Genomic DNA, 23,434 nt, shown 5'->3' with positions numbered 1-23,434 from the left:
AGCACGGCCCCACGTGGGCACAAGTGCCAACCCAGGAACCAAGGGGGGAAGCCCCAGTGGGCCCTGCAGCCATGCCCCCTGTAGCCACGCCCCCTTATCACAGCTGGACTGGACTCCTGCCCCCCGGGGAGCTTGAGGAGAGGAGACGGTGTCCCAGCTGGCCGTTTGGGAGCTCGCTAAGCCCCCTGCCCGCCTCGGCGCTCCAAGGCTGTGTGAGGCTCTAGACCGTGTGCACGAACAGCCCCCATCCCTGGTGTTCAAAGTCCCCAGCGCACCACATGGCACAGAGCTGGTGGCCTCCCCAGCCCTCCCACCCCCCAGCTCCTCTCCATCTGAGGAAGTGTGTGTGGGGGGGTGTTGCAATGTGCCGGTGTCCCTGGGCACCCGCGTCCTGGCCCTGCAGGAAGGAAGTGTCCCCCCCAGGGCCCGCTGACACTCACCACCGAGGACAGGTCCACGTTCTCCACCCTCCGGTCCTGGAGCTGCACGGGCTGCAGGCCGGCCACGCGGAGCTGCACGGACGACGTGCGGTACACGAAGCTCAGCAGCCAGTCGCCCCTGTGGGCGGGGGTGGGGGTCAGCCCAGGGTCCCCGGCGGGAGCAGGGCCTTGGCTGCACCCCTGGAGAATGGCAGGGGCAGTGCCCCGTGGGGGCCCCACCGTGGGACGCGCCAGTGAGTGAGGATGACCCGGGTGAGTGGGGCCCAGTCCCCTGGGGACTCCGGAGAGATGCGCCTGCCTGGCCCAAGGTGCAGCTCTGAGCAAAGGGGGGAGGCAGCAGGGCGGGGACCACCACGCTCTGGGGGACAGCTCTGGGCCTGCAGAGAGAAGCACCCTGAGCCCCCGTGGGCTGCCCCCCTCCTTCCCTCCCTCCCTCCCTCCCTCTCTCCCTCCCTCTCTCCCTCCCTCCCTCCCTCCCTCCCTCCCTTCCTTCCTTCCTTCCTTCCTTCCTTCCTTCCTTCCTTCCTTCCTTCCTTCCTTCCTTCCTTCCTTCCTTCCTTCCTTCCTTCCTTCCTTCCCTCCTTCCTTCCTCCCCTCCTTCCTCCCTCCATCCCTCCCTCCCTCCCCCCACTTCCTCCCTTCTTCCTTCCTTCCTCCTTTCCTTCTTTCCTTCCTCTCTCCCTCCCTTCCCCGTCCCTCTCTTCCTCCTTCCTTCCTTGTTTTTTCTTCTGTTTAGGGCCAGACCTGGCAATGCCCAGGGATCACTCCTGGATTGAACCCAGGTGTCACCTGCAAGGCAAGTGCTCTGCCCTCTGTGCTGTCACTCGGGCCCCTCTGCATCAGTTTCTTCAGGGGTGGAGGAGCACTGGCCTTGGGGATAATGGATGAGCCCCTGGCTCAGTGTCCTTTCTGGAAAGTGAGCTTTGCTGGCAGTCAAGCAGGGGAAGCTGGAGCCAGGCCCGGGGAGCAGGAGAGGTGGTGGTAGTGTGGGGTGGGGGCTCAGACAGTGAGTATTAATAACTGCTGCTGTTCATGGGACCCCCACTGAGTGGCAGCCTTGTCCCTGCACGACCTCAGTTCTCCTGTTCTCTAAGGAGGGGCTATTATTCCCATTTTACAGGTGGGGACACTGAGGTTCAGAGTAGTGTGTCCAAAGGCACTCAAGAATGAATGTCAGAGACAAGTTCTAGCTTGAGATTGATGTAAAGGTTTTTTTTTTTCTTTTTCTAGTATTAAAAACTGTTGATATTAAAAAAAAATCTATGGGGCTGGAGCAATAGCACAGCGGGTAGGGCGTTTGCCTTGCATGTGGCCCACCCGGGTTTGATTCCCAGCATCCCATATGGTCCCCTGAGCACCGCCAGGAGTGATTCCTGAGTGCAGAGCCAGGAGTAATCCCTGTACATCGCCAGATGTGACCCAAAAAAAGAAAAAAAAATCTAGTAACTAAAATCTCTTTCATGCCTCCTCTCCCCAGTTTCCCAGGCTTGTTGCTGTTATGAGCTTCTCGTGTCCTCTAGCTTTTCCTGTTCCTTTAGACAGACCAACACCGGCAGCAGTGAGAAGGGGAGGGGGAGGCCATTTGCCTTGCATGTGACCAGCCCAGGTTCGATCCCTGGCACCCCACATGGTCCCCTGCGCCCAGGAGTGATCTCTGAGTGCAGAGCCCGGAGGAAGCCTTGAGCACTGCCGAGTGGCCCTCCCCCAAACGTAGGCAGGCAGACATATATAAGCACACAGGGAATTCCCCCTTACACATCAGAATGCTTATTATGGCACTTGCTTACTTAATTTTGTTGTCTTTTGGGTCACACTTGGGCATGTCCAATTCCAAGCTCTGTGCTCAGGGGTCGCTCCTGATGGCGTTCAGAGGACCATGTGGTACCTGGGATCAACCCAGGCCTCCTGCACGCAGAGCACCTGCTCAGCCCTTGGCGTTTTCTTTTTTCTTTTCTTTTTTTTTTTCTTTTTGGGTCACACCAGGTGATGCACAGGGGTTATCCCTGGCTCTGCACTCAGGAATTACCCCTGGCGGTGCTCAGGGGACCATATGGGATGCTGGGAATCGAACCTGGGTCGGCCGCGTGCAAGGCAAACGCCCTACCCACTGTGCTATTGCTCCAACCCCCCTTGGAGTTTTCCTATTGGGTTTCTGTTGTTGTTTGTTTTTTGCCTCATCCGACAATGCTCAGGGGTTACCCCGAGGACTCTGAGTTACTCAGAGCCAGGACCCGAGTCACGTAGACAGACCTGAGTTTCATCACCCCGCCCGCCCGAGACACTGCTCAGAGAGGGCGGCCTAGTGCCCCCACGCCCCTTTCCCACGCCAGGGAAGGAAGAGACGCTCCTTCGCTGCTTTCCAAAGTCCCCGAGGCTGTGCCTGAGGGAGGAGGTCAGTGCAGCGCTGGCCCTGGGTACCTGCAGTAGCCGTTGACGATCCTCCCGGACACCACCTTCCGGAAAGGCTCCCAGTACTTGGCTTCTCCCTCCACGGGGGCGCCCAGCAGGACCACGTCCTCGATGATCCCTTGGCAATCTGGGGAGACCAGAGGGGGCTCAGCAGGCTCCGGAGGGGAGGGCGGGGAAGTGCCCCCACAGCGGTCACGGAGCCAATGCCACACACTGATACACACACACAAACACACAGACACACGGACATAGACACACAGACACACAGACACAAACAGATACAGAAACACAGGCACACAGAGACACACATAGACACACACAGATACACAGGCAGACACAGACACAAACACACAGACACAGACAGACACAGACACAGACACACAGACACACAGACACACAGACACACAGACACAGAGACACAGACAGAGACACATAGACACAGACAGAGACACACAGACACACAGACACACACAGATACAGAAACACAAGCACACACAGATACACAGGCAGACACAGACACAAACACACAGACACAGACAGACACAGACACAGACACACAGACACACAGACACAGACAGAGACACACAGACACAGGACACAGAGACACAGAGACACACAGATACACAGACACAGACACAGACACAGACACATAGACACAGACGGACTCAGACACACAGATACCATAGACACAGATACACACACACCACAGATACAGATACACACATAAACATAAAGACAGACTCACAGACACAGACAGACTCAGACACAGACAAACACACAGACACAGACAAACACACAGACACAGACAGACACAAAGACACAGGCACAGAGTAATGGGGTTTCCACTGGCTGAGTTCCTGGGCCTGGCTCAGGCCCCTCCATTGCCCGTCTGAGCCATGCTGAGAAAGACATCTGCAAGATCCCACGGCAGGTAAGAGACCCGGCCCGAGCCTGGGGTCAGGGCCATCTCCACGAAGCTCACAACGGGCCACAGACTCAGAGGGGACCCTTCCCCTTAGAAGGGACTGAGGGCCCCAGGTCACCACACCACCGGCCAGTGAGCAGGGGCTGCCACCTTCCTCAGCGGGAACTACTGGGCCCTGTGCAGTGTGGTGGGGAGGGGGAGTGACACGGGGATGGGTGGGGCGAGGGCATAGGCCTGGGGACAGCAGGACCGCCTCAGCCACAGGGACCCAAAGGGCAGCAATTTCTGAGCCAAAGCGGTTCGTGTGCTGCTCATGGGCTATTTGTCCCTTAAGAGTGAAGACCAGGGCTGGAGCAATAGCACAGCGGGTAGGGCGTTTGCCTTGCACGTGGCCAACCCGGGTTCAATTCCCAGCATCCCATATGGTCCCCTGAGCACCACCAGGAGTAATTCCTGAGTGCATGAGCCAGGAGTAACCCCTGTGCATTGCCAGGTGTGACCCAAAAAGAAAAAAAAAAGAGTGAAGACCAGGCAGTGGCTTCACTTCTGGGCTGCAGGGTGGCAGCCGGCAGTTGGCAGCTGTGCACGTGCGCACTGAGCAGCCCGCCACAGACCCGCGAGAAGCGCACGGCCCCTCTCCACCCCGTCCCCTGGGCCTCACTGCACTTCTGTCCTCTACTGGGGGGAGAGGGGGTGCAGGCGGCCTCATTCACAGCCACGCAACAAGGCTCAGAGCTGCTTGGGAGGGGCCCGGGAGACCGGACGGCAGGCAGGGCACTTGCCTTGCCGGCGGCCGAGCTGGGTTCAATCCCCAGCACCACATATCAGACCCCTGGGCCCACCAGGAGTGATTCCTGGGCGCGGAGCCAGAAGCAAGCCCTGAGCACCGCCGGGTGTCGTCCCCAGACAAGGAACTTCTTGGGAGGTGTTTGGTGCCCAATAGAGACCTGAGGAGAGGCCGTGGACTGGACTCAAAGGGCTGGGATCGAGCACGGGGCGGGCGGGGGCGGGAGGGGCTGATCTGGGCAGCAAGGAAGAGCCCCTCCAGGAGACTTGCTTGGGGAAGTGGGGAAACTGAGTCTCGGTGGGGAAGGGACAGGCCTCAGGTAGTGAGGCTCACACTGGGGCCACAGCCCAGTCTGGGGAGCTGCCAGTGGGTGTTTGCAGGCATGACACAAGCGCAAAGCTGGCATAAGTGTGGTTGTTGCTCTGCCACGTCCCCCAGAGCCCCCACCCCCCAACCTCCCCTGAGCCCTGGGTTCCTCTAAGGCTAGTTCTCTCGCGCTTTTGGTTTGTTTGGGGATCACACCTGCCAGTGCTCAGGGGTTATTCAGGGATCGTGCTCGGGGAACCACATGGGATGCCAGGTATCGAACCCGGGTCGGCCTCACGCGAGGCAAGTGCCCTCCCAGCCATCCTAATTGCTCCGGCTCCAGGCTGTGTTTCTTGACCTTCCTCTGATCCCACGAGGCTCCTTTCTGGCCTTTTCTTCCTTCCTGTGACCCCCCTGTCCCACTGCTCGGCACCCTAGTCTTGTTCCGTGACCTGCCCCCATAGCCCCTTTGAGGACCCCCTTTGGGGACCCATGGGGGCAAACGGCTTCTGGTTGAGAAAATGCTTTGAACCACTGGCCACTCACAGTCCAGGCCTGGGTGCAGACACCTGGAGCGCGGCCCCCTTGTGGCCAGCAGTGATACTACAGTATCTGTGATGCTACCTGCACTCCCCAATGGTGAGGATGCTGGAAGCTGTGACCTAGAACTGAAACCAGAAGTTGAACCTCATCCTGCAGTGCATCAAGTTGCGACGGGCTGCCGGCACGCCACCCAGCCCTGGAGCCTGGCCGGCAATGCCTCCCTCGCCCTCCTCAGATGCTGACTTCTTTTGCACATGTGAGCCCAAGGGTCCTGCCCCCAGCACCACACTGCCCACACCTCCCCTCTCCGGCAGGGGAGACAGGAAGAAGGGGTCGTAGATGCCAGAAAGGGGGTAAAAACCCAAAACCCAAATGGCCAAGACTCTGCTCCAGAATCAAACGGCCGACTTCAGCCTTCTGGGGGAGACAAAGGTGCTGTGCACCAGGCCCGCCTCTGGCCCCGGGTCCCTCCACAGACAAGCTCGCTCTAGGGGCATGAATCCCATGCACAAAGCCTCCACTTTTATTTTTTTGCTTTTTGAGTCACACCCAGCAATGCTCAGGGGTTCAGTCCTGGCTCTGCACTCAGGAATTACTCCTGCTGGTGCTCGGGGGACCGTATGGGATGCCGGGGATCAAACCCAAGTCGGCCGCATACAAGGCAAAGCCCTACCCGCTGTGCTATCACTCCAGCCCAAGCCTCCACTTTTCAACAAAAGACACCAGAACTTAACATTTCAATAATCACTAGTATGAGAAGGCCATCCTTTTTGCTGCAGAAACAACGACAATTCGGATATATTACTATTGCAACCAGGAACTCTTCCTGATAATTTACTTTTCTTTCTGGGGGGGGAGGGGCGGCACACCCAGCAATGGTTAGGGTTTTTACTCTTGGCTCTGCCCCCAAGGATCAGTCCTAGGGGGGCTTAGGGGATCGTATGGGGTGAGGGGGATTGAACTGGGTTGACAGTGGGCAAGAGTCCTACCCACTGCACTATCTCTCTGGCCCCTTCCTTGTGGATTTGACGGTTTGAGCCCTGGAGCTGTATGTGGGCATACCCAGAAGGCAGGCGTCCGAGGCACCTGTGGTTTTCCTCGCGGTCACCGGACAGACAGGCGCAGCAGCGAGGCTTCACTGCCTCCCTGATCAACAGCTCTGGGTGCTGCCGACAGCGACTCTTACTACTACGCAGAGGCCCCCCATCCAGCCTTAACTCTGGGCTAGAGAGTCTCCCACCCTACAGTACATAAAGAGAAAAGTGTTTCCTGGGGCTGGAGCGATAGCATAGCGGGTAGGGCGTTTGCCTTGCATGCGGCCGACCCGGGTTCAAATCCCAGCATCCCATATGGTCCCCTGAGCACCACCAGGAGTAATTCCTGAGTGCAGAGCCAGGAGTAACCCCTGTGCATCGCCAGGTGTGACCCAAAAACCAAAAAAAAAAAGTGTTTCCTGCCATGTTCTAACCTGTCCAGTTCCGCCCTTTCTGTCACTCGGATGTGCAGTGGAAAGCTTTCCTTTCTCACACTTTGTTTCTGCCTCTGCTCTGGAGGGGCGAGATGGTGCTTGGGGGTTGCTCCTAGCTCTGTTCTCAGGAGTCACTCCCGGCAGTGCTCGGGAGACCATATGGTGCCACAGACCAAAGTGGGGTTGGTTGCGTGCAGGAAGCCACAGAAGAAAACGCTTCGTGCCAGCAGGGGTGGGCTTGTGAGGCATAAGAGGCACCACCGTCGCTTAAAAATGCCAAGAAAGGGCCAGAGAGATAGTGCAGCGGTCGCAGCTGACCCCGGTTTTGATCCCCACATCCCATAGGGCCCCCTGAGCCCCTCCAGGAGGGATCCCTGGGCACAGACTCAGGAGTAACCCTGAGCACAGCAATTGCATCCCTCAAAAAAACAACAAAACCCACCACCACCACCAGAAGTACAAGGTGAAGCCATAAGTACTGATGCAGAAATGAGAGCAAACTCCCCAGGTCACTGACAAGGTGGCCACCCGAGGCACAGGCTCCCAGGGTAGCCGAAACAGCCCAGGGAGTGACGCAGATGCCTGGCATCAAAGTGCCACTGGACTTTGGCAGACTCTCGAGGGGACTAAGGTGGGGAAGACTGCATATCAAAGCCAGTGCTCATCCTCAGAGGTGAAAATCCTGGAGTTCTTCAGAATTATACAGTGGGGGATAAACATGGAGAGTATCACGCTAAGTGAAATGAGTCAGAAAGAGAGGGACAGACATTGAAGAATTGCACTCGTTTGTGGAGTATAAACTAACATCACATGAGACTGACACCCAAGGTTAGTAGAGACAAGGGCCAGGAATACTGCCCCATAATTGGAAGTCTGTCTTATGAGCTGGGGGAGAAGGCAGCTGAGATAGAGAAGGGATCACTAAGTCAATGATGGTTGGAGGGATTGGTCGGGGTGGGAGATGTGTGCCGAAAGTAGATAAAGGACCAACTGTGATAGCCTCTCAGTATCTGTATTGCAAACCGTAATGCCCATAAGTAGAGAGGCAGGGGGAGGCAGGGGGAGGGGTGGGATGGGTGAGGGACATTAGTGGTAGGAAACATCAGTATGGGTGTTCGGTCATTGTATGAAACTCAATCATGAAAGCTCTGTAACTGTATCCCACAGTGATTCAATAATAATAATAATAATAATAATAATAATAATAATAATAATAATAATAATGCAGTGGGGGCTGAGAGTGGTTCAGCAGCTAAGGGTGTGGCCTTGCCTGTGTGTGATCCCTGATGCCCCTCTGGTCAAGTACAGACCACGTTATTATACTGACCATCTGGCTCTTACATATTTAGTTTGGTAGCATCAAGGGTGTTCACATCCTGTGTGATGGATTCATTCTTTTCATCAGTCAGAATTTAGATAAATCTCGGGACACTAACACCCAGGAGTAGTAGAGATAAGAACCAGGAGGTCTGCCCCACAGCTTGGAAGTTGGCCTCACAAGCTGGGGGAAAAGGCAGCAGAGATAGAGAAGGGAACACCTAGTAGAGAATTTTGGGAGGACCCACTCGGGTTGAAAGCTGCATACCGAAAGTAGACTATAGACCGAACATGAAGGCCACTCAATACCTCTGTTGCAAACTACAACACCCAACAGGAGAGAGAACGAAAGGGAATGCCCTGCTGCAGAGGCAGGGTGGGGTGGTGGGGGTTGGGGTGGGGGTGGTGGGAGGGATACTGGGAACATTGGTGGGGGAGAATGGGCACTGGTGGAGGGATGTGAACCAAATGCAAACATGAAAGTTCATAAGTTTGTAACTATACCTCACGGTGATTCATTAATAAAAAAAATAAAAGAGAATAAAAAAAGAATTGAGATAAATCAGCCTGGGGCTGGGGCTGAGGGGCAAAGCGTGTGCCTTGCACGTGTGAGAGTTGGGTCAGCCCCGGCACCTTGCCCAAATCCAGAACAGAGATAAATCAGTGGATCTCCCGTCAGCTGCTACCACCCAGCTCTCTGCTGTTGGTGTGAGATTCCTTGACAACCACAACACTTTGGCGATTATGAGCTGAGTACTGGGGGGGCCTGAGAGATAGCCTAGTGGGTAGAGCATCTACCTTGAGTGTGGCATGCCCAGGCACCTCCTATGGTACCATGAGCACCACCAGGAGTGCTCCCTGAGTACAGGGCTAGGAATAAGTCCTGAGTCCAGATGGGTGTAGACCTCACTCCCACCGGCCTTTCCCCAAACCAAGAAGCAACTTCTCCACTGCTTGGGTCTTGGTCATGGCATCTTCACTGACTTTGGGAAAAACAAACATTTTGAAACTCAACCCAGGATGGCCAGTTCTTGCAGAGATCCCCAGGATAGTATTTCTGCACCCACCTAGGTCCTCTGTCAATGGGACCAGCCACGCTCAGAACTGCCTTTGGCATTTTGCCTTTTTTTTTTGCTTTTTGGGTCACACCCAGTGATGCTCAGGGGTTACTCCTGGCTTTGCACTCAGGAATTACTCCTGGCAGTGTTTGAGGGACCAAATGGGATGCTGGGGATCGAACCCAGGTCGGCTGAGTGCAAGGCAAACACCCTATCCTCTGTGCTATTGCTCCGGCCCCTGGCATTTTGCCTTTTCAATTCAGCAGCTCCCCACCCCGCCCCCAGTTTTTGGGCCACACCTGGTGGTGCTCAGAGCTGATTCCTGTCTCTGCACTCAGGGCATCACTCCTGGTGGGGGCTCATGGGACCGCAGGGAGTGTGGGGGGCGGGGCGGGGAATTGAACCCAGGTCAGCTGCGTTCAAGGCAAGCACCCTACCTGCTGTACTGTTGCCCCGGCCCCACAGAGGGCTTTCTCTTAAAGTGAAACCAACCTGGGCAGAACTTGCCAGGTGTTTGCAAACTCTCAGAGTCATGAAGAAATCTATCAAAATGCGCCAGAGGCAATGTCACACGGTCCACAAGCCCATCACACTGTCAATAATGAGATTCTCCCAGGTGCCCAAGACCAAAGGAGCTCCAGCTTGCAAGGCCAAAACAATTTTCCTTCCTTCCCTGCTGCCAGGGGGTCGCGTATGCAGAGAGCGATAAGATGGAAAGCGGGGGAAAAAATAATTTCCTGACTGCGGGAATTAAAAAACAGACTTTGCAGAAAATGATAGGAACTGCCTCTAACACAAACAAAATCCATTCCAAAGACAGACAGACACACAAGCAAAATCCATTCCAAAGACAGATAGACACACAAGCAAAATCCATTCCAAAGACAGATAGACACACAAGCAAAATCCATTCCAAAGACAGACAGACAGACAGACAGACAGGCAGACACACACACACACACACACACACACACACACACACGCACACACACAGAGTGCAGAGGAAGAGGGAGGGAGGCAGGTAGTCTGGTGGACAGGGAGCCAGAAAAGGCTTGGACTGGGCCCCTCCTCACGTCTCAGAGAAAAGAGGTTTGCATTGCAATGAACTGCTTCAAGGAGGTGGTATGGATGCAAAGGACTTGGAACAAAATCTTTGCTTGCTCTGGTTTGTTTCTGAGCTCCAGTGGTCTGAGGGGTTACTCCCAGCTCAGGGCCCAGGAGTGGCTCCGGGCAATGCTTGGGGGGACCTTGAAGGGGTTCGGCTCTGGAGAATGAACCCAGGTCTCCTGCACGCCACTCCTGTGCTCAGTCTGCTAAGCAATTTCCCCAGGACTGATTCTTTAGGGAACAAGGAAGCTTTCATCTCCCTCCGAGATCCCCAGCTGAGTGGGAAGGCCACTGCCAGCTCCAGGGGTCCTGGAAATCAATCTGCATGCCTGCCTCCCCTCCCTGCCACACAGCAAGGAGTCGGGGGGGGGGGGGTGTGATGGATAAAGCCAGTCTGAGGAAGTCTCTGGTGATGGAGGTGCCCGGGGAGGGAGGGATCTGTCTCTCCCAATGTCACGTAGGAGCTGAGACCACTGGCTGATGCGGGGACGTCAGTTCCGCATTTCAGTCGCATCTCCTGACAGTTCAGAAACATCTTCCGACCCAGTGCAGGCTTAGGGACTCAGGGGCGAGGGGTGTCAAGAAACCTGGTCAACTCCAGCCTTGGTTGTATCCTGCACATGTCATGGGCAGGAAGGAATACCAATCAGAGCTCACAGGTGCTGGAAATAAAACGGGAGAGAAGGCTTCTCCTGCAAAGATATTTTAAAAAACCTACTATTCTGCAATTCTATTTATTCTCTCTCTCTTTCTCTCTCTCTCTCTCTCTCTCTCTGGCTTTTTGGGTCACACCCAGCGATGCACAGGGGTTACTCCTGGCTCTGCACTCAGGAATTACTCCTGGCGGTGCTCAGGGGACCATATGGGATGCTGGGAATTGAACCCGGGTCGGCCTGCGTGCAAGGCAAACGCCCTCCCCGATGTGCTATCGCTCCAGCCCCTCTCTTTTCTTTTCTTTTTTCTTTTCTTTCATTTTGTTTTCTTGGTGGGGGGGAGGCAATGCTCAAGGGACCCTGGGCACTCCAAGTGAGTCCTGGTCAGCTAGGTCATCTGGTAATGTGAGGGCCTGTGGTTGCAGGGATGCTTGGGGCTTACTCCTGGCTCTGCACTCAGGAATCACTCCTGGCAGGGCTCAGGGGACCAGAGAGGGTGCTGGAGACTGAACCTGGGTGGCTGTATGCAAGGCAAGAGTCCTACTAGTTGTTCTATCTCTCCAGCCCCATGACTTCTATTTATTTATCTATTTTATTTTCCTAATTCCCGGGGGGGGGGGCAGCAGCACCCAGGAGGTCCAGAGCCCCCACCAGCAACCCTTGCCTGCCTGGGACAGTGGTTTGGTGCTGCTCAGGCCCTGCGGTGCTGGGGACACCTGGGCTGCCCTCGCTTGGAGGGCCATGGGCGTGCTGGAGATTGACTGGTGCCAGGCATATGCCCGAACCCCTGTACTATCTCCTGGCTCTGGGAATTTCTTCTTTGTTTAATTGTCGGATTTGGGGTCACACCCTGTGGTGCTCAGGACTTAGTCCTGGCTCTGTGCTGAGGGTTCGCTTGGGGACCATGGGGGGTGCTGGGTATGGGGCCTGCTGTGTCTTACTGTGGCCTGGAATCTTATTTGTCATGTGTATGGAGGGAACTCAACCCATGGGCAGATACTCTTCCGCCGAGCCACATTCCTGTGTCCAACAGAAGTTTTCTGGCTTTGGGTCACACCCAGAGATGCTCAGGGGTTCCTCCTGGCTCTGTACTCAGGACTCACCCTGGTGGTTCTCCGGGGACCATATGGGGTGCTGGGGATTGAACCCGGGTCAGCCACATGCAAGGCAAGTGCCCTACCCGCTGTGCTATCCGCCCTCCAGAACTTTATTTTACGGTCCTCCTTCACGTCCATCTGCCCAGTCCCTCTCTCTCCTTCCCTTCTTTACCGGGGAGGGGCCGTGGTGGGGACTATGTTCTGGGCTAACCGGCTGGACAGGTCCTGCATGGGGCTTCCAGGTGCATCTGATCCTGGCTCACTCCCGAATCCCGCCCGGCAAGCAGGGGGGCAGGCTGCGGGCTGGCTGGGCTGACTTGGCTGTGACCCGAGTGTCCTTGAACCCATGTTCATTTCCTGCTGTAGCCTGGGCTTGAAAATGGCTTGATGCCATTTTTTAAGCCCGCTCGAACAAATTGATGAGCAACGGGATGACAGTGACAGTGACCGGACATACAGTTACAAAGCTTTCATGCTTGAGTTTCAGTCACACCATGATCGAACACCCATCCCTCCACCACTGCACACTGCCTACCACCAATGTTCCCAGTATCACCCCCCCAACCCATCCCACCCCTCCCCCTGCCTCCATGGCAATTTCCCCCATACTCTCTCTCTATTTTGGGGCATTATGGTTTGCCAGATACTTAGAGGCTCTCATATTTGGTCCTTTATCTACTTTCAGCACGCATCTTCCATCCCGGACCATCTCTCCAACCATCACTGACTTAGTGATCCCTTCTCTATCCCAGCTGCCTTCTCCCCCAGCTCATGAGGCAGGCTGCCAACCATGGAGCAATCTTCCTGGCCCTGTCTCTGATGCCATTTTCTCCACCTTTCAGGGACCCATGCAAAGTTATAGGGCCAAAGGGTGGAGACAGAGATGCCACTGGTTGGCGGAAGAGCTTCAGGATCATACTGAAGAGGAGGAAGACCCGGGGAGGGGTCAGAGCCAGGGCCCGTTTGAAAAAAATGTTTTGGCAACCAGCTTACACAGGTGCACACAACAGACAAGAGGCGCTGCAAAGTACTGAGAGCTCGGGTGCAATGAGCAGGAAAGGAATCCGAGTGTTACTTGTTGGTCTTTTGTGAAATTCTTTGTCTGAAGGCCAGAGGATCTCACGCATAGGCGGAGTATAAAGACACACAGCAATCAATCAAGGGTTTAGACACTCCCCGGGAGAGACAGGTCCACTGTGAGCTGAGGGTGCGAGGGGGATACAAGGGAAGGAACTTGGGGTGATGGCAGAGGCCGTCTGGCGCTCTGGTAGGGGGTCCTAGGGTAACAGTAAAACATTATAGTGGTGAATGGCCTTGGGTGTTTTAGTGGTGGTGAGGGCGGGGTAACAGTCTAGATGGAGTCCATAAATGTTAACATTATTGCAACTATCTCACCTCCAGTAAAAACAAAAGAAAAAAGAGGTTCTTTGTGGGGCTAGGAGGTATCTGGAAGCGCTGGTGCACAGGCTTTTCATTCTGAGGTCCCCGGCTCAATCCCAGCCTCCCGTGTTCTGGAAGAAGCCCCCGGGAGTCGTCAGCTGTGGCTCTCCAGCCCAAAGACAACCCAAAGGAAGAAATCCTCCGTCAGGCCATTCCGTTTGGCTTTCCCCCTGGGAGGACAGGTGGCTGAAAGGACAGCAGGCTGGGAGCATGTCCGAGGGCATGTCTGCGGGGCCCCTCCGCCTAGGAAGTGTGCAACCCCCAGAGTGACCACAAGGTGGGGCAGTGGTGCCCATTACTGCTCCAGGGGCCACCAGGAAGGTCATTTGGGTTTAGAGAAGTAGGTGAGCACAGTGGGCTGACCATACCTCTCAGGGGTTGTTGTGACCAACTGGCCACGGGATGAAAACTTCAGGCATGGGGTGGCCTTTCAATAGCTGTACAGCCCAGGTCAGTGGGTCAGCTCCTGAGCTGAAAGGTGAGAGGGACTAGCGCAGGGGCGGTGACCATCACACAGGGCTCTTACTTTGCACGTGACTGACCTGGGTTCGATCCCTGGCACTCCGGACGGTCCCCTGAGCTTGCCAAGAGTGATCCCCGAGTGCAGAGTCAGCACCCTGAGCACTGCTGGGGGTGGCCCCCAAACCCTAAACCAAACCAGCCTTGGACGTGCAGCCACGCCCAGTCACGCTCTCTTACTCTGGAGACCAGCAGCCCCTCCTCCGTGAATGGAGGCAGAGACGTGGGGCAGGACTAGCGCAGACTGGCTTTCCATGCTCTCCCGCCCCTACTTGGGACCCCCCCTGAACCCCACGCTACCCCCCCCTCAGCGCGCAACTGCTCCATTACAAAATGTAAATTCACTTCAAATGCCAGTTCCCAGATTCCCAGGGACCCAGGTGCACATGAATACCGACAGGCTCAGGCTGCACCCTGCAGCTCTGGGGACAGACTGTGCCCAGCATGCTGGGCTTCCCCGGGAGGCGGGGCTGGAGGGGGGTGCACTGCCACCCCCAGGCCGACCTTCCCTTCCCGGCTTGCTAAATGACTGAGCTCCTGGGAGCAGAGGCTCGAGGCTCAGGCAGGGCACGCCTGGGGAAGGAGGTGCGGTGGGGGTGGGGGGGTCTTGGGGGCTGTTGGAGGGCCGGTCCCTGTCCACTCATGGCCACTCATGGTGGTCAGCACGTTCTGCAAATGACCCGGCGCCCTGAACTGCACTGACCTGCCTTGGGGCCTGACCCCCCCTTGGCAAGCCTGGACCAGACCCCAGTTTCCAGGCCCCCCAGGCCAACCCTGTGAGCAATTCTGTGCTTCCCTCAGCTGCTGCCAGGATCCTATGACTTCCTCAAACAATTTAAAAATAATTTTAAAAAAATGGGGTGGGGGCGGGGAGATGCCTCAGAAGGCTGGAGCACAGGCCTTGCCTGGGGAGGGAGCGGGTTTGAGTCCTGCTGCTGTATGGTCCCCAGGGGACACCCAGGGTGGCCCGGAGTGACCTCCCTCTGCTGCAGGGCCTGAGCATGGGCCTACGGAATATCCCTGGGAGTGATCCTTGCCCCATCCCCTTTCCCCCGCCTGCCACCCCGCCTGGGGACTCATGCCAAAAGAAGAGAAGGAAGGTGATTAAGGTTTTGGCTGTTATCGGTTTATGGCACTGCTGGGCCTTGGCCCTTGGAGACACAGGGAAGTGCTCACACAGGGCCACATGGGGCAGGAGGCGAGTCTGAGCTATGGGACCCCTGAGCTTCTCATGGGTGGAATGCTGAGTGGACATGACCCTGACACTCTCCCGAGGGCTTGCTAGAGGCAAGGAGAGGAGTGGGGGGCAGCCCCCATCTGGGCAGAGACCAAAGGCAAACACCACTGATTCCCTGCAGATAAGAGTCTAGAAACACAAAACCAAACAAAAACCCAAACAGAATTAGGGGCTGGAGTAATAAGCCAACGGGTAGGACACTTGCATTGCATGTGACCAACCTGGGCTTGATCCCTGGCACCCCAGATGGTCCCCTGAGCTTGCCAGGAGTGATCCCCGAGTGCAGAGCCAGGAGTAAGCCCTGAGCACGGCTGGGGGTGGCCCCCCCAGGAAGGAAGCAGTCCTGATGCCTCAGTCTGGGGCCGGGCATGCCTGCAGCCAGGGCCAGTCCTACGGTGCTGCCTTGTCTAGCTCTCGAGTTTAGGAACACTGCAGAGCAAACGCGTGGAAGAAAGAGAAGCGCGCCTGCTATGGCCGGTGTGTGTCAGTGAGGCTGAGGAAGGACCAGGGCCGTTCTACACCCCAGGGGGCCCAGGCCCATCATTGCCACCGAGGAAACACCCTGGGGGCAGGGAAGGGCCAGTTACGTCCCAAGCAAACCCACCCCCTTGGGAGGCAGATGAACCGTTGGGCGAAGTGGATGGAATATTTCTTTTTTTTTTTTTTTTTTTTTTGCTTTTTTTGGGTCACACCCGGCGATGCACAGGGGTTACTCCTGGTTCTACACTCAGGAATTACTCCTGGCGGTGCTCAGGGGACCATATGGGATGCTGGGATTCGAACCCGGGTCGACCGCGTGCAAGGCAAACGCCCTACCCGCTGTGCTATCGCTCCAGCCCCGGATGGAATATTTCTGGCGAGCTCTGTCCGCCCTTGTTTCCTGCCCGTGGCACCACCCCGGGCAGCTGCGTGCTTTGTCTTCCTCTGAAGTGGGCACGGCTGGCATCGCAAGGGTTGGCACATGCTGGCTGATCGTGCCTGCCTGGCCTCCCGGAAGTGGAGCTGCCCGTGTGCTGGGCTGTGGGGAGGTGTGGGCACTGACCCAACCAGCTGTCCCATGTCTTGGGGGCCCCTTGGCGAAGATGGCACATGCGTGGTGTCACCCAGTGCCACTGTCCTCTGGTGGCCCACACCTCACAACTGCTTCCCTGGACCTCGGCACTGGGCGCCTCTCGGTGACAGATCTGGGCCAGGAGCTGCTGAAGCAGGTGACCTAGACTGACCACGCCGGCCCGCTGCTGACCCCTGCTGACCCCCAGCAAGCCCCCTCTACCGGAGGAGACAGTGAGCAGATGCAGGGGGAGGGAGCAGAGGAGTGCAATGACCCAGGCATGGGGGTCCGGCACTCAGGGGTCCAGCCCTGGAGGCGGAGATGGAGAAGGACAGGGCCCCAGCTCAGTCTCCCAGCCTGCAGCTCTGTGAAATGGGACCAGGCAGCAGCCTGTCTCAGGGGGATGAGGTGCAGCTGAGTTTCTGAAATTGGAGACATCAGACTAAGCTCGCGAGGGCCAACCCATCCTGACCCACAGCCCCAGTAAAAACCAAGGACACAGGGTCAGCCAGGCCAGATCTTGTTCCCCAGGGAGCAAGCCCTCCCAGAGCAGCTGGAGCCCTGGTCAGAGCCACTCTGTCCTCTGTGGTGGGGACGCTGGTGTCCGACTGCACTGGGGGCCACTGCTTCTCCCCCAGACTGAGAAAAACTGCAAAACTGAGAAAACTGAGAGCCTTGGTGATGGCGCGTGTGTTTCTCCTTCAGGAGTGTGTGTGTGTGTGTGTGTGTGTGTGTGTGTGTGTGTGTGGTGGGAAGGGTGGGATGTGGCAAGCCAGGGTCTTCCAAAGTTTCACTACTTTACTTTTTTTTGGTAAGAAACTTCCTCCCTCCCCCCAACTACCCGCCTCCTTCCTTCCCTCACTCCCTTCCTTCCTCCTTCCCTTTCTCCCTCCCTTCCTTTTCTCCCTCTCTCCCTCTCTCTCTCTTTTTCTTTCTTCCTCTCTTTTTTCTTCTTTGGTGTTGGGGGCACATTTAGTGGTGCTCAGGGCTTACTCCTGGCTCTGCAATCGGGGTTCACTCCTGGTGGAGCTAGTGGAGGGGCCACATGGGATGCCGGGGATTGAAACTGGGTCGTCCATGACCAGCTGAACTATCTCTCCAGCCCCGACTCTGAGATTCACTGCTATGTTTCATTATTATGGAACCCAAGAAATGTTGCATCTGTTTTAAATGGATTTAAGTGCATTCGAGTAATTCCTCTTTTGCATCTCTAACTCAGCTAATGACAGCTTTCCTGCAGTTTGGGGGATCCCTGCATGCAGATTCATTGGGTGTGAAACAAGCAGGGCTGCCTGAAACCAGACACCGACACCGAGCTGGAGCGAATTAGAAGGGGATCAGCAGCTCCCTGCGAAGGGTGAATAATTCACTCAAGGCCACGGCCAGCTGGAGAGGCGATGACACCTGCTGGTAACTCAAGGGCAGGGGTTGGAAGGTGATGGAAGGCCTGGGAACTGGGGGGAGCCAGGTTTTTCCTCCACACACCCAAGGCCCATGCCACCGAGTGGGAGTGGGGCCCTGGCGTGCCCCGTGGATGGAGCCTTGGAGTCGTCCCCAAGCCACCAGGTTCTTGCTGGGTGTCAGCTTTCACATCCTCGGTCATATTCAATCCGCTCACTTGATGCAGATGCGGCCGTTGACTGTGGTTCCTGCGTGGCTGAAGGGCAGGCCACTGCCCCCGAGTCACGGCAGAACCCCTTTCTTTCTTGGCTCACTAGTCCTGTGTCAACCGAGCACAGTCTGTGCCAGCCATGGTGCCGGGTCACCATAAGGCCATGGGACAGAAGCTGTGTCTCCTCCACCCTCGCCCAACTGTTCTAAGGTTCTTGGCCGGGGCTGCTGTGGAGTGATTACTAACTCAGACGGGCTGGGCCCCGTCCATGACGGGCCTGGTTTATGTAGCTGGGGAAAAGAATTGCCCATGGGGGCCGGGGCGATAGTACGGGGGCAGGGCATTTGCCTTGCATACAGCCGATCCGGGTTCTATCCCAGGCATCCCCTTTGGTCCCCAAGCACCGCCAGGAGTAATTCCTGAGTGCAGAGCCAGGAGTAACCCCTGAGCATCGCTAGGTGTGATCCAAAAATTAAAAAAAAGGAAAAACCACCTGTCCAGGTAGGTTACAATGATCAGTGAATGGGGGCCGGAAGGACAGATGAGGATCCAGACGGTCCCAACGGGTGTTGGCATGGACCCCCGGGGAAGCAGGGGACAGTGAGTGCGGGAGCCAGGCCAGGCTGGTCAGGACTGCACGGCTTCCGCCCACACTGAGCTCTGCCACTTGCTGGCCAGGGGTGAGTTACTGAAGCTCTGGGCTGTAAAGTGGGTGCAGTAATCCCACCTGCCCCCCAGAGATGATTCGTGTGGAGACCGTGGAGCTGTGGCCAGTATGGGGAAATGCAGGCTGGGTGTGTGTGTGTGTGTGTGTGTGTGTGTGTGTGTCTGTCATTACTACCGCAACTATCCTTAGCACCAGTGCCGCAACTGTGCCACAACGACCGACCACCGCCACCACTATGGTTTAGGTTAGATCTCACAACGTGAGACAGGAAAGGGAGAGAGCAATGGAAAGAGGGGAGAAGAGAGAACACAGTGTGTCTGGAAATGGGCCAGGCGGGCCGGAGCCCAGCGTGTGTGTGTGGGGGGGGGGGGGGGGCTACAAGGGAGGCAGAGGGGCCTGGGGCCTGCGGGCTGTACTCATCCACACTTGACCCAGAGCTCAGCATCTGTATTTGTTTCTGGAACTCACTCGGTGGTGCTCAGGGGCTACTCCTGGCTCTGTGCCCAGGAATCACTCCTGGCGGGACACCATATGGGATGCCAGGGATCAAACCTGGGTCAGTCGTGTGCAGGACAAGTGCCCTACCCGCTGTGCTACTGCTCAGGGCCACGCTCAGCATCTTGAACGAGGGATCACAGCCCCATATGGAGTCGCATAACTTTTTTTTTTTTTGCTTTTTGGGTCACACTTAGTGATGCACAGGGGTTACTCCTGGCTGTACACTCAGGAATTACTCCTGGCGGTGCTCAGGGGACCATATGGGATGCTGGGAATTGAACCCGGGTCGGCCGCGTGCAAGGCAAACGCCCTATCCGCTGTGCTTTTGCTCCAGCCCCACTTTTTTTGTGTGTGTGTGCCACACTTGGCGATTCCTGGCTCTGCACTCAGGAATTACTCCTGGCAGCCTTGGGGGGACCATATTTGATGCCCAGGATTGAATCTGGGTCACAAGGCAAGTGCTCTACCCTCGATATTATTTCTTCAGCCCCCGGAGCCACATAAGCTTTACAAATCTTGTTTCAGAACCAGTGATGACTTATCAGTAAACATGTGATCCAGGTAACAGTTTTAATATACTGATACATACAGGCTCACATAAGAATTTCTTGGGTGTGGGCCAGAGTGACTGCCCAATGGGCGGGGCACTTGCCTTGCATGCGGCAGACCCTGGTTGAGCTTTGCCAGGGGTGATTCCTGAGCACAGAGCTAGGAGCAAACCCTGCGCACTACAGAAGTCCTGATTTAGAGCAGAGTGTCCCAACGTGGCTGATGCTGGCCACTCCGTACTGGGGGGTGCTGCAATGATGAGGGGCCGGGTAGCAGCCTTGGGTGGAGAGGTTTCTATTTGTCCACTTACAAAATCTGCGGCTGAGGCTGGCTGAGGAGAGTGGCCAGGCAGAGGTCGGGTGGCTCTGGAGGCAGAGGAGCTGGTGCCCTCATGGAGCTGGGTTTGAGTCACACTACGTCTGACCACTTGCAAAAATACTCTCCCCTGGCACCTCCACGGGGTCCAGAGCAAGCACAGAAGGCATCATATATTTTTTTTTTGCTTTTTTTGGGGTCACACCCAATAGTGCACAGGGGTTCCTCTTGGCTCTGCACTCAGGAATTATTCCTGGCGGTGCTGGGGCACCATATGGGATGCTGGGAATCAAACCCGGGTCAGCTGTGTGCAAGGCAAACGCCCTACCCACTGTGCTATCTCTCCAGCCCCAGAAGGCATCAGATTATGCGGCGGCAGTGGAGTTACAGACCCTGAAATAAGACCCACCTGGACATGGGTGAGGCCTGGATTCCACATCACTGTCCTGAGAAGGGGCAGACGAGAGTGGACTGAAGCACTGGCCAAGGCAGGCAGGCACAGGGAGGGGAGGAGAACTCCCCCAAGAGCTGGGTTTCTACGCCACCCCCTCCTGCTCACTCAAGAACACGTGGGCTTCCAGGCAACGGAGAACGCACACACAGGACGGGTCACCCTGGTCCAGAAACCTGGCGCGCAGTGGGGAGGGGGGTCCATGTCAGGTAGCTGGACTCACCTTTCTCCTGAGCCATTTCCTGCAGACAGAAGTAGATGACCCTGGCTCCCAGACTGAAGCCAATCAAGGTGACAGGTCGCCTACCCTGGGGGAGAAAGGTCAGAGGTTTTGGGAACAGACCTGGCAGCTGCAGTGACTCTCAGCCCTGGAGAGGGAGGCTGGGCTCCTTCTCCTCGCCGGCTCCGGCTGCAGGCCTGACCCAGGTGCTAATCCTACCCCCCACCTCTGTGTCTGCGCCAGGCCCTCACTTATGCAGGGGTGTTGGTGGGACTGGCTTCCCCCGGCGATTCCTTGCTGAACTCAGGCCCTCCTCTGGCCTTGCTTCCTCCCCAGGAAGGTGGCCTGGACCCCCCTCCCCTTTGTGTGTTTCCCCTCTGCACCCACCCCCCGCCACTGGCAGTACCTGCTGTCGGGAGAGCAGGATGTGGGCCAGGTGCTTGCCGACCTCTGCCGACCGGTGGAGACACACGCCCCAGGGGTTGTCGATGACGTTGGCGACGGTGAGGAGTGAGGCTGGCCAGGTCAGGGCGGCCACGATGCCTGGGGAGGTGGGAAGTCAGCACCGAGGGTGGAGGCGGGGGAGGGAGGCCGGGAGGGAAAGGCTGACATCTGTCTCTAACTTGGAGCCGAGGCCCGTGCTGTGTGGGGGTGAAGCTGCTAAACAGCAAAGGTAAGAATCGAAGCCACCGGCTTTCTGATGCGCGGACCAGATCCACTCTGCGTGGCATGCCTGAGGCTCCGGGGTGGTCCCCATTTTTCACCTGGCCCTGGGCTCGGCCACTTTCCTGCAGAGCTCTCAGACCCCCTTTCTCACTGCGACTCGCCCTTCACACCAGGTTCAGTCGCGGGATTAGCAGAGACCTGTGAGATGGGAGTAGCCGAGGGGCTCGGGAGGGACCTGCCGTGCACTTCCGCAGTCTTGGGGCCCTGGGCCGGCCCCGGGAGCAGGAGCGACTAAAGGAGCAGAGCCGATCGCACGCTCCGGACGAGGGGAGCCCCGATCCAGGACAGTCGGTCACGCCCACAGCTGACCCGTGCACAAGCAGGCCCAGCTAAGACGCCAAAGGGGGCCTCTTGGCTCTCCTGTCATGACTGATGGTGGCCTGCAGCCCCGGTGCGGGGAGCGGCTGGGTCGGCGGCATCCGCCAGCAGGTGCATAGGCTGTCCACTGCTCTCCTCTGCACAAATACGGAAACTTCTCACACACAGGAATGTGGCTTGGCCTCTTCCTTTCCTTAGCTCGTCAGTGAGCGACTCGCTGGGGCCTCTGGAGGCACAGAGGGGCGGGAGAGGGCGGGGGGAGGGCTGGGAATGCGGCGGGGGCTGGCGGAGGCTTACCCGAGAGCACGGTGTACTTGAGGGCCTCCTGGGCCACCATGTTGGCAAGGCCACTGAGGATGGTCTCCAGGGCGTTGCCAAGCTCCATCAGGTACTTGGCCTCCCAGGCCAGGCAGTACTGCTCTCGGCTGTGGGCCAGGGCGGCCCAGGGGGCGCTGAAGGTGCCTGGGGAGAACACAGGGAGCTGGGGTCTCCCCTGTCTGCCAAGGACCCCAGGAGACTCAGCATCAGAGCAGAGGACGCCGGCCCCGGGATCCCAGGGCCGCTCCCAAGTTGTGAATCCACGCGTGTCTGGGTGCCCGGGAGGCGCCACCATGCCTGCTTATCTTGGAAGGGGGGAGGGGACTCCGGCACCGGACAGAGCGGCTGTAAGGGGAAAGGATTCCCACCCCCCACCGCCGCTGCACGTAAGCAATGGCGCGGCTTCACCGCATCAGGACTGATCCTGGAAGAGATTCGAGCCCGGGCTCACAGCTGAGACCTGCAGCCCAGTTCCACAGACCCGGAGTTCCTGGGGTGCGCGGCTGCATACCCTAGACACCTCCAAATTCTGCAATACTGACAGCCCCGTAAGAGCACTCCAGATTAGATGGGAAAATAGCACAGGAGCCAGCTAAGTTCAGTCAATAAAAGACAGTATATAGAAGGCTCAACTTGCAACGAACAGCTCAGTACACCCTCAGGCACTTGTGAGACATAACAATTTTCACAATTTTTCTTTTACTGAGGTATTTTTCAATAATCCCAGTAGCCATTTTTTTTTGTACTAACAAGCAATATAAAATAGATTATTTTTGTGTCCGCAAGGGGGGTGGGTGGGAAAACTGGGGACAACGGTGGAGGGAAGGTCACATGGGAAAACTAAGATCGGTGCCGGAACACTACATGCCCCAAACTGCCTTATGAACAACTCTGTAAGCCACAGTGTTGAAATAAAGTTAAAAAAAAAAATGAGGGCTGGAGTGATAGCACAGCGGGTAGGGCGTTTGACTTGCATGCGGCTGACCTGGGTTCGATTCCCAGCATCCCATATGGTCCCCTGAGCACCGCCAGGAGTAATTCCTGAGTGAAGAGCCAGGAGTGACCCCTGTGCATCACCGGGTGTGACCCAAAAAGAAAAAAAAAAAAGGATTCCAACTACAGCCTATGTTAAATGCTATTTCTCCCTGCTGACTGAGGGGCCTTAGGAGACCAGGGGACTCCTCGCCTGTCCCGACACTCCGTCGCCACCATCCACTCCTGCCAAGGGGCAGGTGGTGACTTTCCCCCTTTTTCTTTTCTTTTTTTTTCTTTTCCTCTCTCTTAGCCTTCCAGGTTAAGGCCTTCTTCCGGGGGGAGTCTTCTCGCCCCTGTGTCAGATCAAAGCCCCCGATCATTGCCTCAGACACTCTCAGCTTGTTTTTGTTGTTGCTCTGGGGGCCACA

General features: G+C 56.7%; 1 protein-coding gene across 3 annotated transcripts in view; it reads right to left on the bottom strand.

Moving 5' to 3' along the window:
- The window catches only part of TMCO4 (transmembrane and coiled-coil domains 4), a 71,563-nt gene that overhangs the window by 7,735 nt on the left and 40,394 nt on the right, over nt 1-23,434 (bottom strand). For all 3 annotated transcript variants that reach the window (XM_055140363.1, XM_055140362.1, XM_055140364.1), the window contains 5 exons: nt 22,011-22,175; nt 21,076-21,212; nt 20,673-20,757; nt 2,859-2,976; nt 441-558 (listed from right to left, as the gene is read on the bottom strand). In XM_055140363.1, the coding sequence (XP_054996338.1) occupies nt 441-558; nt 2,859-2,976; nt 20,673-20,757; nt 21,076-21,212; nt 22,011-22,175 (623 nt within the window). The remainder of the gene's footprint in view (nt 1-440; nt 559-2,858; nt 2,977-20,672; nt 20,758-21,075; nt 21,213-22,010; nt 22,176-23,434) is intronic.

The sequence above is a fragment of the Sorex araneus genome, chromosome 5, assembly GCF_027595985.1.
Source record: "Sorex araneus isolate mSorAra2 chromosome 5, mSorAra2.pri, whole genome shotgun sequence".
NCBI classification, from domain to species: domain Eukaryota; kingdom Metazoa; phylum Chordata; class Mammalia; order Eulipotyphla; family Soricidae; genus Sorex; species Sorex araneus.
Note: the sequence above shows the minus strand (reverse complement) of the source record. Positions and strands in the feature narration are given on the sequence as shown.